The 18,477-nt window shown below is 53.2% G+C and overlaps 2 protein-coding genes across 2 annotated transcripts; both read left to right on the top strand.

Moving 5' to 3' along the window:
* Nucleotides 1–1,801: 1,801 nt before the first annotated feature.
* Nucleotides 1,802–4,296, top strand: Hoxa10 (homeobox A10). The gene is made up of 2 exons (XM_027939624.2): nt 1,802–2,783; nt 3,960–4,296. Exons 1-2 carry the CDS (start codon nt 1,802–1,804, stop codon nt 4,232–4,234), a joined length of 1,257 nt encoding a protein of 418 aa, XP_027795425.1. The 3' UTR covers nt 4,235–4,296.
* Nucleotides 4,297–8,784: 4,488 nt separating this feature from the next.
* On the top strand, nt 8,785–13,733 carry Hoxa9 (homeobox A9). The gene is made up of 2 exons (XM_027939626.2): nt 8,785–11,318; nt 12,399–13,733. The coding sequence occupies exons 1-2, from the start codon at nt 10,736–10,738 to the stop codon at nt 12,635–12,637; spliced, it is 822 nt and encodes a 273-aa protein (XP_027795427.1). The 5' UTR covers nt 8,785–10,735; the 3' UTR covers nt 12,638–13,733.
* Nucleotides 13,734–18,477: the final 4,744 nt, after the last annotated feature.

Below are 18,477 nucleotides of genomic sequence, written 5' to 3'. Positions count from 1 at the left end.
ACCTAGTCTGTGTAGAGCCGGTCATCACAGGGATGGAGGTAGAAGTGGCTGGAACACTGGATGACCATAGCAGTGGCATGGCCTCTTGGGCACCAATTATAAAGCAGCCACAATGGCAGCTGTTGGATTCTTAGAAACCAGAGCCTGGGCTGTACCTAGCTAGCTCTCTCGTGCACTCTTCAGGATTCTCTCAGGATGCCTATCTCCTCAGGTTGAGTTCATCCTGGAAGGAAGCATAACAGACCACCCGAATGTAAAAGTCTTTCCCTGCCACTGGCAGAGAGGTCTGATTGCTCTACTTCCTGGGATCCCCAGGGTCAGTAACTCCAGCTTTAATTGAAGCTGGATGAGTAGCCAGCCTGGGTCATTCTGGAGACCTGTAGCCCACAGGTCAGGGGCAAGGCAGAGACCTCCCCGGTTCCACTGGATCCAGCCGGAAAAGGTCACATTTCCTGAGCCTGGTATGGAGGCCCACACTTGGGGGCTAGCGCCCCAGGCTGGCCATTTCCAATTGGCTAAGAAAGCACCCCTGAGTAGGATCCAGTCAATGTTTGTTGAGCAAAGGGTCTGGCTTGGAACTCTCCTATAAAAGGGTCACAGGCCCAGCTCAGTCGCTGAGGTAATAGATTTCTTCACCCTGGGCCTTGTTAAAATGTGCACACCTTAGGAGGAAGAACTGCCCCAGCCATAGGTTTGGAGAGGATGGAGTAAGAGAGGTGGGGAGAGGCAGAAGCTTAGTGATATCAGCTTTTATTATAGCCTCCAGGAACATAGGAATGCCATGGCCCAAAGGAGAGGAAACAGTGGCAGAGGTGTCTGCTGGGCACATTCCTCCAAGTTTCCCCTTCCAGGTCTCTCCATCCTAGAACAAAAACCCTAGGGCCAAGCTTTCAATTCTCTTAAAGGACCTGAGTATGGGATCTCCTCAGGGTGTTGGTGAGGGTGTCTGGACCTGGCTCTGGCCTCCTGTCTGGTGGGGAAAGTCTTCCAGCCAAGGATGCCAGTCACTTCCCATGCTCACTTACACCAGACCTCCAAGGTTCCCCAACAGGAGATGTATAAAAGGCAAGCCAGGTGAGCACTGAAGAGGAGTAAATCCTGACTGGATGAGCCCACGGGGTAGGACACTGTTGGAGGCTAAAGGATCAGGGATCAGCTATTGCATTTGGGGGAGTATTTGGTGTGAGATGTCAGAAGTATGGCAATAGCTAGCTTCCAGTTTACTCCAGACACTGTGAGGATCCCAGTGGCTTTGGGACCAGGTTTGCTACTTTGGGAAACCAGATTCCAGAGATGGGGCCACTTCCAGGTCCAGAGCTGAATAGGAAGAACGTGAGTCCCCGACAGGGTTCCTATATGTAGTCACAGGGCACCTGGGCCTAGTGGCCATTTCTGCAACAGGGATGGGAGCACCCAAGGCGGGCTGGGGTGCGCACCGTAAACACCCCACTTGTTAACTGCGCAGGGCCCAAGAACACTTCCAACAGACCCCCGCTTAGGGCTCACATCAGAATAGGGGCGGGGCGAGCCTAGGGCCAGGCCCCCCACCAGCCACTTTAGGGCAACCCCCACAGCTCACAGCCTTCGGGCCAAGGTGTCAGGCGTGCATCTCCTGGCCCATCAATACAGATTACATATTTATATCAATCGCGGGCTCTGAGGGCGCCCTCGGAGAGCGGCCCTGCGCCTACGAAATCAAACTGGGAGTGGTCGCGCGGAAACTCTGGCTCAGGATTGGCTGCGGACGCCCGCCGCGGTGCGGGGGGATTGCTAATCGTATTCAGCATGTTTTGCACAAGAAATGTCAGCCAGAAAGGGCTATCTGCTCCCTTCGCCAAATTATCCCACAACAATGTCATGCTCGGAGAGCCCCGCCGCGAACTCTTTTTTGGTGGACTCGCTCATCAGCTCGGGCAGAGGCGAAGCGGGAGGTGGTGGAGGTGGCGCTGGGGGCGGCGGCGGCAGTGGTTACTACGCCCACGGCGGGGTCTACCTGCCGCCTGCCACCGACCTGCCCTACGGGCTGCAGAGCTGCGGGCTCTTCCCCGCACTGGGCGGCAAGCGCAATGAGCCGGCTTCGCCTGGCGGTGGTGGCGGTAGCGGGGCCCTGGGCCCCGGAGCGCACGGCTATGCGCCGGCGCCCATAGACCTGTGGCTAGATGCACCCCGGTCCTGCCGGATGGAGCCGCCTGAGGGGCCGCCGTCGCAGCAGCAGCAGCAGCCACCTCAGCAGCAGCCGCCGCCCCCGCCACAACCACCCCAGGCCCCACCACAGGCCACCTCGTGCTCTTTCGCCCAGAACATCAAAGAAGAGAGCTCCTACTGCCTCTACGACTCGGCGGACAAATGCCCCAAAAGCTCAGCGGCCACCACCGATCTGGCCCCCTTCCCGCGGGGCCCGCCGCCCGACGGCTGCGCCCTAGGAGCCTCCAGTGGAGTGCCAGTGCCCGGCTACTTCCGCCTCTCTCAGGCCTACGGCACGGCCAAGGGCTACGGCAGCAGCGGCAGCGGCGGTGGCGTGCAGCAGCTCGGCGCCAGTCCATTCCCGGCGCAGCCCCCGGGGCGCGGTTTCGACCCGCCACCGGCACTCGCCTCTGGCTCGGCCGATGCCGCCCGGAAGGAGCGAGCCCTCGATTCTCCGCCGCCCGCAACGCTAGTTTGCGGCGGCGGCGGTGGGGGCTCGCAGGGCGACGAGGAGGCGCACGCCTCATCCTCCGCCGCGGAGGAGCTCTCCCCGGCCCCTTCCGAGAGCAGCAAAGCCTCGCCCGAGAAGGACTCCCTGGGTAAGCAGGGCGCGCCAGAGGGCTGCAGTCAGGAGGGTAGACAGGCAGACCCAAGAAAAGGAAGGAGCAGAGAACCAGGAGTCCGCGCAGCAGCCGGCCAGCCTTGGCCCAAGCTGCAAGCAGGCTGACCTTGTGAACTCGCTTTTTAATATTTGGGCGTGGGGATGCAGTAAAAATTCATGTCCAGCTTAGAGGCCCACACCAAGACATTCTCAGCGCTGGCCCCGGCTCACCCTGACTGGAGGCGACGACACCAGCGAGCAGCCCCCCTCCTGTGCATGATCTTCCCTGTGGCCCGGAGCACCCCAACCCCTGGTCCGGGCCCAGCCTGCACGGCGCGGCCCACGCGGGGGGAGGAGGAGGGAGGGAAAGTGGCTCGCCCGCAGATAGTGCGGATGTTTGTAAGGCATCCAAAATAAGCAGCCGCCAGCGCCAATAAATAAGCCCATTAACCGGCGAAGTTCGAGTTTACGATCCCCCATGCCTTTTTCAAAGTTGCAGGAGGGGCGGGAATCCCTGTTGCCAGAGAAGAAAAGACAAATCCGGCCTGGACGCCGGGGCCCAGAGCAGAAAACTAGAGAGGGGCTATTTCATTTCCCCTGGAACTCAGAATCGCCCAGCTGCATACCCCTGGCTCTTGCAGAGATGCAAGGGAGGGCCCTTGACCCTAGAATCAGTTTTTCTTGCCTTCCCCATTGGCCCAATTATGCCCTTCTCCTCTTCATCATGAGCAATGGGGGGGGGGGGCTGTAGTAAAACAATCCGCTGCCGGTCCCCCATCAAAGAAAGCAGTCCTTTCCCCCAACCTGGAGGCTTCAGGAAATACTTGTCTGCCATAGAGGAGATGAAAAGAATGGCGTTAAGTTCAAGATGTGCAGCCTGCCCTCCCAGGCCTTTCATTCTACAAATACCCTGGCAGCTTTGTGCTTAAACAGGTGTTTGGGGGAAAAGTGGAAGAAAATGTAAATTTGAGGGGTGGGAGTAGATTGAAGGCCCATTCAATTTGCCATGACTTTTGGAGGAACTGCTTGTTCTCCGCAAGCCAAACAGGGGCATAACCCTTCTCTCTGTGACTTGGGGCATCCCTCTTATGGGAAAGACGTCTGGAATTCACCCCCGCGTGCAGCCCGCGTGGCCTCGACTTAACCTTCCCCTCTGTATTCTCTTAAACGCCAGGCAATTCCAAAGGCGAAAACGCAGCCAACTGGCTCACTGCAAAGAGCGGCCGGAAGAAGCGCTGCCCGTACACCAAGCACCAGACTCTGGAGCTGGAGAAAGAGTTTCTGTTCAACATGTACCTTACTCGAGAGCGGCGCCTAGAGATCAGCCGCAGCGTCCACCTCACGGACAGACAAGTGAAAATCTGGTTTCAGAACCGCAGGATGAAACTGAAGAAAATGAACCGAGAAAATCGGATCCGGGAGCTCACAGCCAACTTTAATTTTTCCTGATGAAGCTCCAAGCGATGCTGGGTTGTTTTTTTTTTTTTTTTTTTTTTTTTCGATGCCAGAGCGCCCGTCCCCTCCCTCTGTCTTCAGCCTCTTCCCCAGAACTCGCACCTGTGTCGGAGCCCCATTCTACCCTTCCACACTCGCCATCTCCCGGGCCGTTACATCTGTGCAGGGCTGGTTTGTTCTGACTTTTTGTTTCTTTGTTTGCTTGGTGCTGGTTTACTTGTTTTCAGGGGGAAAAAGCCATATCGCGCTAAATTCTATTGAAATAGATATTGTCCTAAGTGTCAAATCCTGACTGGGCTTGGTTTGCTGTCTAGGGGTCTCAATGCTTGAAATAACCCCTATCCTCCTCCTTCCATCCTTCCAGCTATTTTCCTGCCCACCTCAGACAACCTAGCCAGAAGACGGAGGTCCCACTGTCGGCCCTAAGGTGTCTGGCCTGAGGTCAATGGTGCAAGGAGCCGCCACTGGGTCCACTTGCCTGGAGGGCTGGGCTGTGTTTAATCAGGGGATTCAGGCCCCTGGGTTTCTTTTTTCTTCTTCCTTTCTTCCTTGGCCAAGAGAAGGGCATACAGGCATAGACATGCAGGTTGGCAATAGAGCTTGGCTTTGGCTGATTGAAAAAGCAGAAAGAGAATGATTATTTTTTCCTTCCTCTGTAAGATATCCCAGCTTTAAAAGAAAAAAAAAAGTGACCAAGAGAAGGAAACTTCTCTTTTAGATTGTGTAAGGTCTTGCATTGCCTGACTAAAATGTTTCATTTACCTCTGAATTTCCATTTTCTTCTGGCTGTTGATAATAATGTAGTTTTGTTTATATGTGTGGAATTAGTGGATTTTTTTGTCATTAAAATCGTTACCACTGGTAACACCCGAAAAGCACACCACAATTCTCCCTGTCTTGTGGAGGTTTATTATTATTATTATTATTATTTTACACTTTTTACATCTTTTTGTGTGTGCATGGCTTTCTGAAATTCACGGAAGCTAGGAGGGCTGAGGCAAGAAGAATAAACTAGAGAAGGGAGACATTGTTTGGATTTCCTTTATACTGTGAAGTTACATGCATAAAAGGGTCAAACCTGTAGGTGCAGAAAAGAGAAAAAACCTATAAATACAAATCTGTATAAATGTCTATTATTATGAAAAATTGCCAATCATGTTTTAAGCAAATGCATTCTATCATTATTATAAATGTTAGTTCTAGCTCTATTTACTTCTAATCTTAAATCAGAATAAATTAATATTGTATTGCTGCTGTGCGTGGAAAAAAGACGATGTTTATGTTCTTATAGAATAAAAGCTGTGGAATGAAGCTTTTTAATTTTACCTCTTTTTTTTTTTTTTTACTTCTTATCTTCACCTTCCACTTTATTCCATCCACCACTTTTACAACAGGAGTACTAGCCTGAGCCCCCTGCAATTACTTTAGGCATCTATTTAAATATTACCTAGACGGTCGTAATTTGTCTGGGCCCTATAGCCCTGGTGCCGTAAGGTTTGTCGGCTTTTGTTCAGTTTTATGACTTGCTAGTATATCTGGATTGTGGCTGTCTTGGACCAGTGGTTTCAGTTGAGAGGGGAGCTGCATAGGCAGAGGAAGCTAAACAGGATTTCTTTCGGGAGCCCCAGAGAGGCTCGTGGAGGCCAGTTATTTTGCGGGTGCCCAGGTCCCAGATGACCCTTTGCCTAAATCCGGGGGAGCAGGCCTGGTCCGCTGCGCATCTTAGTGATGCGACCGCGGTTAGATGGACCCAGGTCTGGCCGCCCCCTCCCCCAGCAGAGCCTCCCCCACCTGGATGCCCTCGGCAGGGCCACGCATTTCCTGCTCGCCGGAGGTGGGGGGGGGGGCGACGTTAAGGGGGAGGGGGCGCGGGAGCGCGCGTCTCGGCGGGCGGGCGGCTAGGGGAGAGAGAGAGGGGGAGAGCGAGCGGCCGAGGGGAGCGAGCGTGGAGGCCTCCGCCAAAGAACCCGGCTCTGTGCTGTCCTCTGGCGCTTTGAGTCGCCCACGGCTGCCGCCGCTCAGCGGCGGTTCTCGAAGCTGCAAGATTTGGGAAACCAGCGCGCGCTCTGCTCTTTCCCAGCTCTCTTCTCGCCTTCTCCCCTCCTTCCTTTTTCCTTTCTCCTTTGCTTTCCCTCGCTCCCTGCCGCTGTCCCTCCCTCCCCCAAGCTTACCTTTTTGGGGACCGGTGGCTTCTCCCTCCATGACGGGTTTGTGGCAGCCCGAGGCATTCGGTGGCAGCGGTGGGCGCAGGTTGCCAAGGGACTGGTCCAGGCATGATCTCAGGGTTCTCTCCTTGGCGGCGGCGGTGGCGGCAGCGGCGGTGGCGGCGGCGGCGGCGGCGGGCGAGGGAGCCCCGCGCGGGCAGCACCAGAACTGGTCGGTGATTTAGGTAGTTTCCTGTTGTTGGGATCCACCTTTCTCTCGACAGCACGACACTGCCTTCATTACTTCAGTTGAAATCGTCTCCAGGTACCTGTACGCGCGGGGGCCGGGCCGGGCGGGGCATCAAGGCCCCGGTAGTGCCAGGCCTGCGGTGGCAACCTCGGCTTTCTCAGCGCAGGAGCCTCTCTTCTTCCTTAGCGCTGTGCCAGCCAGCAGGCCTCATCACTCCCCTAACAACACCTGGCCCAGAGCAGGTACCATCAGGTTAGTTGCTCCTTCGCGGATGCCGGGGGCGTGGTAAGAATTCTGGGCCCCGGGCCATTCAAGGTCAGGGGCGCTAGCTTCAATCCTGAGCTGCTCCTACTGCAGGCCCGCGCCTGGCCTGGGACCCCGCCATTCCCTTGCAAGGCTTGAACACACACACACTCCTATCTGGGATGTGAGCTCCGGAAAGATCCCTTTGCCAGTGGGAGAGCCAGAGAGCCAGGCCGAGATAGGAGGGATAAGGGTGGACAAGGGCTGGTATCCTGGCCTTGTCACTTAACCCTTCCCTCTGAAAACGCTCCCTCTGCTCCCAGGAGCCACCTCTTTTTTCTTCCTTCTTCCTTTGCTCCTTCTTCTTTTATCCTTTTATTTTCTTTGCTCCTTTCCCCCTCTTCCCTTCTCTTTATTTTTCTTTCATCTTCTGTTTCTTTATCTGATTCTCAGTCTTGCTGCCTACTCTCCTTTTAAAATCCTGGAGAAGAAAAGGGCTGGTTTGAGAGAAAGCCAGAGGTCTTATTTTTCTCTGGGCGCTTAAGTAAAGGTCGGAGTCTGAAGAGGAAGGGTTTGCGTGGGACCGCTGTCCAGGACGTGGGTTTGGCCTGATGTGCCTCTGTGCAGACAAGGCCTCGGTTATGATCACGACCGGCTGGCGGCGGCCTTGCGTTCCTTCTCCCTGTCGCTAACTGGCTGTCTGGGAGACCAGATTAGGGGGCACCCGCGGTGTCTTTGTGTGCCCACATCCAGGGCAAGGAGGCGTTCACCACCCTCACCCGGAACACGGGCTGAGGCCCAGCCAGACGTAGTGGAGCCAGACCACTCGGCTCCATCGGGAAGTTCCTTGCTGGCTCTGCCGGGCCTGCAGGTCCCATCTCACTCAGGCTTTGACTGTGATGGGGGAGCTCGTTAGGGCAGAGCTTGACTGTTTGCTTGCCAGGGGCAGGCACCAGGTTCAGAATATATTCGATCTGGCCGCTTTGTACAACTGGGTGCTGGCGAAGAGGGCTCTTTCCAGCACCAGTAGGTTCAAATAGGTGAAAGGAATCCTAAATTCTAGAGTCATCGAGATACAAACTTAAATCCTTGTCTTAAGCTAGGGGCTATGGATGAAAACCAGCTTTGACCATTCTCCCCACCGAAAACTGAAAATAATCCATTCCCCTTTCCTCCAAAACACTCACATAGCCTTCAGACTCAATGCCCACAGAGCTGTACTTCCCTTCCCAGCTCAGCTGAGGCCCAGGGATTGTTTTCATTGCTCCGCTGGCCAACCTGTTATCTGAAAGACCGGCACACCCGGTTCCCTTCAACTTCTCTCTGCTATTTTCCGGACCAGTGTATTGGATTTATTTCAGAGGTTTATTTCAAGGTTTTTGGAAAATTCTCAGCCAGGAAGGGGCAGTTTGTAATCACACCCATTTATTATTTCTTTATGGACATGCAATCCCTTTAATAAAAGCAGAAGCAAAAGTATGAATATTCTGTTTCCAAGCCTCTGGGCTCAAGAGGGCCAATATTTGGTTTTGTGAATCCCCCCCCCCCCTTTTAGGCACCAGTATCAGCTGCTTAACACTCAATGCTTGGTGATTATTTAGTAATTCGCCTATTGTGGGATAAGGCTATTTAAAGCAACAGCTTTGTATTTATTTAAAAAATACTAGTAATATAACGTGTCTTCTCTGGGTACAAATGGAAAGGACAACCAAGCATGCTCTTCCATTTACAAACAATTACAAAAAGGGAAGTTTTCCTCCAGAGTTAAAATTTTAAATGGAAAATCTGAGTCCCTGTGGACTGTGGGACATTTAGGACACCTTGGGCTGTGATAGGGGTGGGGATGACGCATAGGAATTTACACGGAAAGGAAAATATTAGGGGGGAGGGGGTTGTAGCGGCCGGGACAGGCCACTTCGCTAGTTCATTGTGTAGGCCACCTTTCTCAGCGCAGCGCGGAGCAGAGGAAGGGGCACACGTTTGGAATCTGCGTGGCTTCCCAGCTTCCCTCCCCAGTATATACTAACAATTGAGGGTCTCAGCCTCTAAGGATAGGGATATGTTTTCATGATGTGGTTTTTTTTTTTTTTTTTTTTTGGGGGGGGGAGTACTCGAACTTTTGGTGAGAATGAAAGCCAAAAGTTAGAAATAAATGCCTGAGGTCGCCAGCCTTGCTGCCAGCTAAGTGGACTAATGAGAAACACACTTCCAAGCATAGTGTTCACACGTGAATTTAATTACCCCATTTTAGGAGTCGCTACTTTCTGTTTGGAATTGTGATGGGTTTTCCTTTTACCTTTTCTTCCAAAAAAACAATAGAGGCTGCGGCCTTTTCATTTGCTTTCACCCCCCAAGACTCCAAAGGGTGAGAAATAATCTCCCCAATTTGATCAGGTCAAAGGATGAGATTAAAGTCAATGCCCTGTGCCCGATGCCCCGTTTTAATTTCTAGTCCTGGACTTGAGCTGCGGCCGCCTTGCTTTGGGCCTTGTAACTCTGTAACTCTGTAAAGTTACTCGGTTCCGTCGGTAACCGAGGTTGGGCACCGGGTGATGGCCAGAAGGGAGGGAAGAAAGGATCCCTGAAGGGCATTCATACTGGGTGCAGGACCTTTTATTCCAGTGCGGGCTTCCCAGTCCCTGGAGCCTTGGAATCTCTTAGGCGGGACTGCCTTTTAGCAAGCCGAACTCCCCTTCTATTGATGCTGTCTGGCGGTTTTTAACCATCTTTCAGACCTCAGTTTAGGGCCTTGGCGAATAGAGCATAGGACCAGGTCGCTAGCGGCCTCCAGCCAGATGAAGAGGTGCAGAATGCTCTGGGCGAAGGAGTGTGCAGCAGGGTCCTGGGTCAGGGGCCTAGCGCTGCACAACCAGACTACTCTCAAAAGCTTCACCTTGTGGCAATTGGCAGCTCCCTCACTGCCAGCTCCTGGATGAAACAAGTACGAACTTGGGGGGCTGTCAGGGTGCTAGACTTTCTTTTACCGCAGGCTGGGGTGTGGGTGGCAGACCAGATGGTTCCCCCCTAGATAGTCAGTCCCTGCTGGGCGAGCTCTGGCAGGGGCCAGTGTCTACTCTACTTGGGACCCATACTGCGTTGGATTTGACTTTTCGCGTCCGTCCAGGGGAAGACTCCCGAGGACCGCAGGGATTATTTACAGGGAGCTCGCCAACCAAACACAACAGTCTAATTTAACCTTTCCAAGGCCTCGTAAATTTTTACAGCTGGGAGCCACGGCGAGGCAAACGAATCTGTTGGTCGTTCCCGACTTCCCAACCAGTCTGTGTGGCTTCTGAAACAATAACTCCTTATGAAATATCATAAATATAGATTTAAATACAGTAGAGCGAGAATGCGATTTGGCTGCTTTTTTATGGCTTCAATTATTGTCTAATTTTATGTGAGGGGTTCCTCTGGCCGTAGTCGCATGCGGGACCCGCGCCTTCCTGATGGCGTGATTAATTGTGATATAAAATAGTCCGCTTAAGAAGTGTGTGTGTTGGGAGGGGGCAGGGGAGAGAACAGAGGCAAGGCCAGATTTGATCTTTTAATCTTCGTTGGCCACAATTAAAACAAACCCGATCGTGGAGCGGCGTGATCCCTTTGCATAAAAACATATGGCTTTTGCTATAAAAATTATGACTGCAAAACACCGAGCCATTAATAGCGTGCGGAGTGATTTACGCGTTATTGTTCTGCCGGGTGGACACGTGACGCGCGCGGCCAATGGGGGCGCGGGCGCCGGCAACTTATTAGGTGACTGTACTTCCCCCCTGGTGCCACCAAGTTGTTACATGAAATCTGCAGTTTCATAATTTCCGTGGGTCAGGCCCGGCCGACCAGGCGCGGGACACGGCAATGGCCACCACCGGGGCTCTGGGCAACTACTATGTGGACTCGTTCCTGTTGGGCACTGACGCGGCCGACGAGCTGAGTGCTGGCCGCTACGCGCCAGGGGCCCTGGGCCAGCCCCCACGGCAGGCGGCGGCACTGGCCGAGCACCCAGACTTCAGCCCGTGCAGCTTCCAGTCCAAGGCGGCGGTTTTCGGCGCCTCGTGGAACCCGGTGCACGCGGCGGGCGCCAACGCCGTGCCTGCTGCAGTGTATCACCACCACCATCACCACCACCCCTACGTGCACACCCAGGCGCCCGTGGCAGCGGCGGCGCCGGACGGCAGGTACATGCGCTCCTGGCTGGAGCCCACGCCCGGTGCGCTCTCCTTCGCGGGCTTGCCCTCCAGTCGGCCTTATGGCATTAAACCTGAACCGCTGTCGGCCAGAAGGGGTGACTGTCCCACGCTTGACACTCACACTTTGTCCCTGACTGACTATACTTGTGGTTCTCCTCCAGTTGATAGAGAAAAACAATCCAGCGAAGGCGCCTTCTCGGAAAACAATGCTGAGAATGAGAGCGGCGGAGACAAGCCCCCCATCGATCCCAGTAAGTGTCTTCTCCTCCAAATCAGCCGCCGCCTCCACGCCGGCCCCCCGGATCTGCTGGCCCGTCAGCTTTCTTTGAGCCTGCCTTCGTCCTTGCTGGGAACCTCCCCGAGCTGGGACCGGGAACCAGAAGTTGGTGTTTGGGACACCTCAGACGGGGCCCCAAGTCCACAGAACTGTGACGAGCAGGCCTGCAGGGCTGGGGAAAGGGGAGGAGGCTGCTGCAGCGAGAGGGGGCGGGGCGGGCGCTACAAGCCGAGCCAAGACCCGCCACCCCTCTACTAGGCTGCCCAGGCCCAGGACTGAGCTACTTTGGGCCGTTCTTCGAAAGCAGCGCAGCGGAGAGAGTCTTTTGTGCAGCCAGATTGTTCGCGAGCGGCGGCAGCAGCAGCAGCCGGGCAACCTGACCCCGGGACTCAGGGGGACACGGTCGATTCCATCCACTTCTTGCCTTCAGCCGGTGGCGGCGTAAATCCTGCCTAGGATGAGGCTGCGGGAGATCGGGCCGCAAGGGTCCCCTTTCCAGATTATTCAAATAAGCTGGAGACGTGATTAAAGGCGTTGGGGCGCCCTGCCGGCCAGCCTAGCTTTCACGGCCTTCCAGGAAGGTCAAATAAGAAGTGGGAAGAGTGGAGGGAAAGCTGGGGAAGGAAAGACAGAGTCAGAGAGAGTCAGGGGGAGAGAGAGAGAGAGAGAGAGAGAGAGAGAGAGAGAGAGAGAGAGAGAGAAGCATTCTTAAATTTTGCCACACAAACACAGCGTCTCGTTTCCCTCTGCGTGGCCCAAAAGGAGATCGGTTTCTAAATTTCACTCTCTTAGAATGTGCAAAGAATGGGAAAAAGAGGCAGGGACAGAAGGATAGAGGAGAAAGGAGGGCGGTGGAGGGGAGGGGGAGCCTAGGTTTTACTGCGGGCAATTGTAAGTGACCGTCCGTGCGTCTGTCTGCCAGGGTTCCATTGTGTCCGAAGCTGGGCTGCCTTCCCTAATCAATTCAGCAGCGTCCTGCATATCGACCAGACACCCACCTCGTACCCAGCGAGGGTGCTTCTCCTTCTAAACCCAGTGTCTCTCTCCTCCGCAGATAACCCGGCTGCCAACTGGCTTCACGCACGCTCCACGCGGAAGAAGCGCTGCCCTTATACCAAACACCAGACGCTGGAACTGGAGAAAGAGTTTCTGTTCAACATGTACCTCACCAGGGACCGCAGGTACGAGGTGGCCCGACTGCTGAACCTCACCGAGAGGCAGGTCAAGATCTGGTTCCAGAACCGCAGAATGAAAATGAAGAAAATCAACAAGGACAGAGCAAAAGACGAATGATGCCATTTGGGTTATTTAGAAAAGAGATGAGCTAGAGAAAAAAAGACAGGACTGCTTGTCCCCTTGTCCCTGTTCTCCCCCAACCCCAGCCTCCACCACCCTGCACAAAGCGGCTCTAAAACCCCAGGCCTCATCTCCCCCCTGGCAAACCCTGCTCAGGCTGGCTCCTAGGCCTGCAGCTTTGATGGAGGAGGTATTGTAAGCTTTCCATTTTCTATAAGACAAAGGGGGGGGGGTGTGCATTAGCGCTGATGGCTGTGTGTGCTAGCTTGTATATATTTAAAAAAATCTACCTGTTCCTGACTTAAAACAAAAGGAAAAACTACCTTTTTATAATGCACAACTGTTGACGCGGGCTGTATAGTTTTTAGTCTGTGTAGTTAATTTAATTTGCTCTTTGTGCGGCAGATCGCTCTGCCTAGATACTTGAACACTGTGTTTTATTGTGGTAATTATGTTTTGTGACTCAAACTTCTGTGCTGGGTGATGCACCCGTTGTGATTGTGGAAGCTAGAATTCAATTTGAACTCAGGTTGTTTATGAGGGGGAAAAACAATTGCATAGAGTATAGCTCTGTAGTGGAATACGTCTTCTGTATAACTAGGCTGTTAACCTATGATTGTAAACTAGCTGTAAGGATTTCCCAGTGAAATAAAAATTTTAAAATGGGGGGAGGTTCTTCAGGATTGATGGTTTCTCTACTTAAGAAATGCAGGCATTTTAGTCTCTACATATGCTTTATAGTCTTATCTTGTTCATGTACATATAATCTATATATTAAAGAAAAAGTTCATAATCAGACAAGCTTGAATATTGTTTTTGCACCAGAGGAACAGTGAGGAAATTCGGAGCTATACATATGTGCAGAAGGTTACTACCTATGGTTTATGCTTCATTTTAATTGGGGGAAAATGCTTATTGTAATTGAATTAATTTTATTGATAATAAATTATACACCACAAAACCGCCATTGGGCTACTGAACATTTGTATTCTTGAATAATCTGGGTTTTCCATCGGGCTGAACATACACTGTATATTTTGCAATAGTTACCTCAAGGCCTACTGACCAAATTATTGTGTTGAGATATTTAACTTTTTGCCAAATAAAATATATCGATTCTTTTCTTTTTTTTTTTTTTTTTTTTTGCGGGTCTGCTTTTTGCACCTTCTCCGCCGTCGGGAAGTCTGGGCAGAGTCTCTGACTGGAGGCCAGACTAGGGGTGTCGGGGAGGGAGATCCCTAATTTTGCGTCTAGCCTGCGTTGGAAGCTGAGACCTGCCAGTCACGGCGGGGCCTAAGCTTTCCCAACGTAGCCAACTGCCAGGCGGCACAAGCAGCGGAGGAAGACTGACTGGAAAAACACGAGGCCTGGACTCACGACCTTGTGTCTATTCACTGGACCGCAGGGAACCTCGGACGAGATGGGCTGGGGCCTGGGTATCTCTGACCAGTACTGGTCAGTACCGGTGGAAAGACCACTTGTTCATCCTGGTGCCCCAACAAATTTCCCAAACTCGGGTCCACAGCCGCCTGCGGCCTTTCCTAGCAAGGTGGGAGGAGTGAGAAGCGCAGGACCCACAGGGCCCGCCTCCTGAGGAGGCTCTGAGGAGGGAATCGCAAACCTCACCCGCCATCGTGGCTGCCCGCTCACGCAGCTGGGGACTTGCACGGGATTCAAGGCCTGCGCTCTCTCCCCACTACGTCCTGGAAGCCAGGCCCGGGAGAATCTGCATCCTGCCCCACAACCCCCTCCCGAGAGCACAAGTCCTGGCAGAGGCAGGGCCCAGGCAACCGAGGAGCCCCGAAGCGCCATAAAAGAAAATGAGGGCTGTTACCGTTTATGGGGTGTAAAGGGCTGCGGAGGGAATGGCCACAACTTCGGAGGCCCGAGCGCTTTCCAGATGTGGCCGGAGGGTTCATCCTCGCTCCCCTCTTTTCTTCTCTCGCCCTGCCCCCCACCCTCCGTGACTCCTGCAAAGTTGACCGTGTTCGGAAGCGTGAAAGAGGAACCAGGCGCGAGTGGATGGAGTGTCCCCTCACCCCCACCCCCACCCCCATCCCGCCGCCAAGTTGGGACGCACTCTGTTGTTGTAGACAGAAGGAACTTCAAAGAATGGGCAGTGAGGGTGCGCCATAAAGACCGGGTCTGCGAACTGTCTGGAATTCGGTCCTTAATGAGTTTACAACTGTCCAGCCCCAATTAGGATATTCCACCAAAGCCCTTTCATTTGTTTGCTCTGTCTGCCGCCGATAAAGCGGTTGCGGAAACAGCTCTCTTTTATGGGCATTACCCGCTCCGCGGCCTAGATTCCAGGCCCCACGCGCCACCCCTCCCCCCGCCCGGGACTGGGTCCTCGCCCCGCCCTTGGGAGTGAGGCATTTTGTGGACCGCAGCCGCGGTTACCGAAGTTCAGGCTGGCCCGGGCTTCGGGGGCTGCAGTGCCAAGGTACGGCCAGGAGATGGCAGTGTGGCTCCACCAAAGAGGTGCTTGAGCCGCCATCTCCGGCCACCGCGACCCTGGGAAGCTCCTAAGATGTCGACTTGACGCGAGCCTTTCTAGAATGGGAGCCCCAGATTTAAGTGGACAACAGTCATATATTATTGGTGCTACTCATGCCAGGCTGGAAGCCTTCCTGGGAAGCATGCATGCGGTGGGTGCTTGCCTGACCCTCACCGCCCGCGCCTCCTAGGCCCCATCCCAAGGGCACAGCGCTTTGGGGCTGCAGCTCCAGGCGCGGGTAGACTCCAGGGGTCACCGCCCTCAACCCAGCACAGGCTTCGGGGCAGCGAGACGCGCGGGGAACCTGGCTCATCGGCAGATGGACACAAGGACCAACGTCTACAGCCCTCGGACCTGATGAACCCACAGAGGGAAAGCAGAGGGCGCACACCGTGACCACGGGTTCCCTGGCGGCCTCGGAGGCACCGGAAACCTGCGCGGTGGTTCAGGGCCGGGTTCAGGACCCAGAAAGCCAGCACCGGAGAGAGCCAAGACCCCGGGACTCGGCCGGTTTGAATACATGACAATAAAATTAGGCGGGTGAAAATTGGGCGTGAAGCCATCATTGGTGAATGTCTAGAGTAGATTAGCCAGGAGTTGCTTGGGAAGAGGAATCTTTTGGAACTGACCAGGAACTATTTGGTTGTTCTAAAATAAATGTGATGTTTAAAATAACAATTATAATATTATCCAAGCTCCAGAATTGGCGCGCGTGCACGTCGTGGAAACATCCTTTACTTTGGCTGCGGTATTTCCTTGACTTTAGGTGCAGAGATTACTCTGGCGACCCTGCTGAGCAGGCCAAAAGGAAGGGACCCCAATCCATGCTCAGTCTATCCCTATGCTAGGTGGGGAACATGCTTCGAAGCCTCTGCAAAGGCCACCCATAGCCCGTACTGGAGGATCAGCCACGGGTGTAGAATGGTTTCGGAGGGAAAACACAAAAGCAAACCGAATCCTTCGAAGCACCCCGGAGCCTTGTGAACACGCCGCGCGGTGCATTTATTTGGGATTGTAATAGTCTCTGCCAAGCCCACAAAATGTTTACGACCTGCATCTCCTCGCTGAACATGCTGTAAAACTGGGGGCTAGGTTTTGGCTGACATCTCTCCTGGGGGTTTGCCTCACTCGCTTTTTCTCTTTCTCCTTTTTTCCTATCTATATATACATGTTAGTATTAGAGGTTACATCTTCATTATATTTCTGTATAAAATGCATACTATTTCACAACATCCGATTGTAAGAAGGGTTTTATAAAGCTTCCCCAGAGTGACCCGTGGCCGTATATTGTGTATTCAAAACTGCAGATAGAAAGCTTGATTTCTGTAACTACAAATAAATGAAGTCACAAATAGGTTGCACCGCTCCTCTCCACTGATCACAAAGGAACCAGGTAAGTGCAGGCCTCCCAGAATCTCTGAGGCCAGCTCCGGCAGAGCCTCCTTGCCCTTGGCCAGCTGGCGGCTGGGAGGCTGTTTGCTCTCTCGGCTGCCTAAGAGCTGCATCCCGCAACCGCTCTTCGCCCAGACCAGATTCTGCACCAGACGGAGCTCATTTGCCCGGGTCGGGAATGGGTCTTTCCCTGTGCCCTGGCCAGGGACCTCTCACTGGATGGGGAACGGAGGCGAGAGGCGTGGGTAGAAACATTTAGAGAAGGAAATCGCTTCCTGACTCTCCTGACTCTCAGGGCCATTCGCTTCAGACAGCTGGGTTTATATATTTAACTGGATTTAAATATCCAGGACTATTGTTAACAAGAAATGGGAAACACTCCGACAGTAGGGGAAAAGCTTGCTTCAAGAGTACAGTGGGAAATTATCTAAAGATAATCAATTTGGCTGATTAGAAACCAGCCTACAAGGGCCTGTTCCAGGCCCGGCATCAACAAGGATTTCCATGATTATAATTACACATAACCCAGTGTATTTGCATCTTTTTAGTCAAATAAGTAGGTAACCAATGGCTCAAGAACTCATGATTAAATAGGTTTTATTGAAAACCTCTTTTTGTTAGGCTGTTTTCGTTTTAAAATCCTTCCACAGGAGGCAGGACAGAGAGAAGCACAGAAAGGAAAGAGAGGTTGAGGTGCCTGCGGGAGTGGCCCAGTTGACTGACTTGGGCCCAGAAGAACCTAAGCCTTTCAGGCAGCATCTGGATCCTCCTTGGCCTAAGGAGAGGAGCAGAGCTCCTGCCAGGATTGCTGGGTTGCAGCTGGGGGGCCAACCTGGGGCAGAGATAGGCATGTGGAGCTTGCATACAGCTCTTTCTTGAGGCGGGTGAGTTTCTTCCTGCACTCCCTGAAATCATTCCCCACCGGGCCTGTAGGATCCCCCTACCTAGGGCAGGTTCTACTTTAAAGGAGGTATCTTTCAGCCATCCCAGCCGCCTGAGTCTAGACAGACTGTTGCGGCAGAGCCAGGTCTTTTTCTTTGCGTCTTTTTGTGTCACCGGAGGAACAATTTATTGGTCTAAAGCTGTCTAATTCTGCTTCTTTGATCTCTTCTTGTTGCTTCGTCTTCCTTTAGCTAACTTAGGTTTTTATCTCTCTCAAAAGGCATTGTTATTTGGAATTTTTTTCTTCCTGTTTTATGCCCTTCATGTCCCATCTGAGATTCTGAGACTGTATCATCCTGACCCACCATAAAGGGCATCCCCGGATATTGTTCCTCTAGGTTCTCTGTACCCCCAGGCAGCCCCGGAGCCCACCTGCCCCCACCTCCCCCGCCCAAGTATGAGCCCTTTACTGGACAGAAGCTGGGGATCCTTGCTGATTTGAACTATCTTACAGCCTTTTGTGCCCCAGGACCCCCTGAGAGGGTGCTGTGAATAAGGGGGCATCCTGGACCCTCTAAAACTGATGAAGAGTGCTTTGTACACAAGGAACCAAACTCTATAATTTAGAGGAGAATTTCCGGAGCAATTCCATTGTGAGGTCGGGTTTATGGTGTGCAATCGAGCTGGGCAGTAAAAGGTGGCCAGGCTTCCAGTGCGGCCTGGGCAGTTTATGAGGCGTTTAGAGGAAGGGTTAGCCCAATCATCCTCTGCAGAACAGTGGGCAGCAGGGCTTCAGCTGATCCAACACCGCAGCAGGGCAGGGAAGGTAGGAACCGTGGGTTGAGGGTCTAAATCAGAAGAAGTAAGACTACTATGCACTCAGCTTTCTGTGAGCTGGATACTTAGAAAGGTAAAGCCACTGTAGCTGGGTGGTGTGGGGGGAAGGCTCCCGTATTTGTTTTTGTTATCTCCTAAAGAAATGGGGTCCACAATGGGCTGCAGTCCCCAGATGCCTGGATCCCCTTTCCTGTCCAATTCAGGTCTAAAGCATTTATTGCTCCCA

The sequence above is a fragment of the Marmota flaviventris genome, chromosome 1 (genome assembly GCF_047511675.1).
Source record: "Marmota flaviventris isolate mMarFla1 chromosome 1, mMarFla1.hap1, whole genome shotgun sequence".
NCBI lineage: Eukaryota > Metazoa > Chordata > Mammalia > Rodentia > Sciuridae > Marmota > Marmota flaviventris.
Note: the sequence above shows the minus strand (reverse complement) of the source record. Positions and strands in the feature narration are given on the sequence as shown.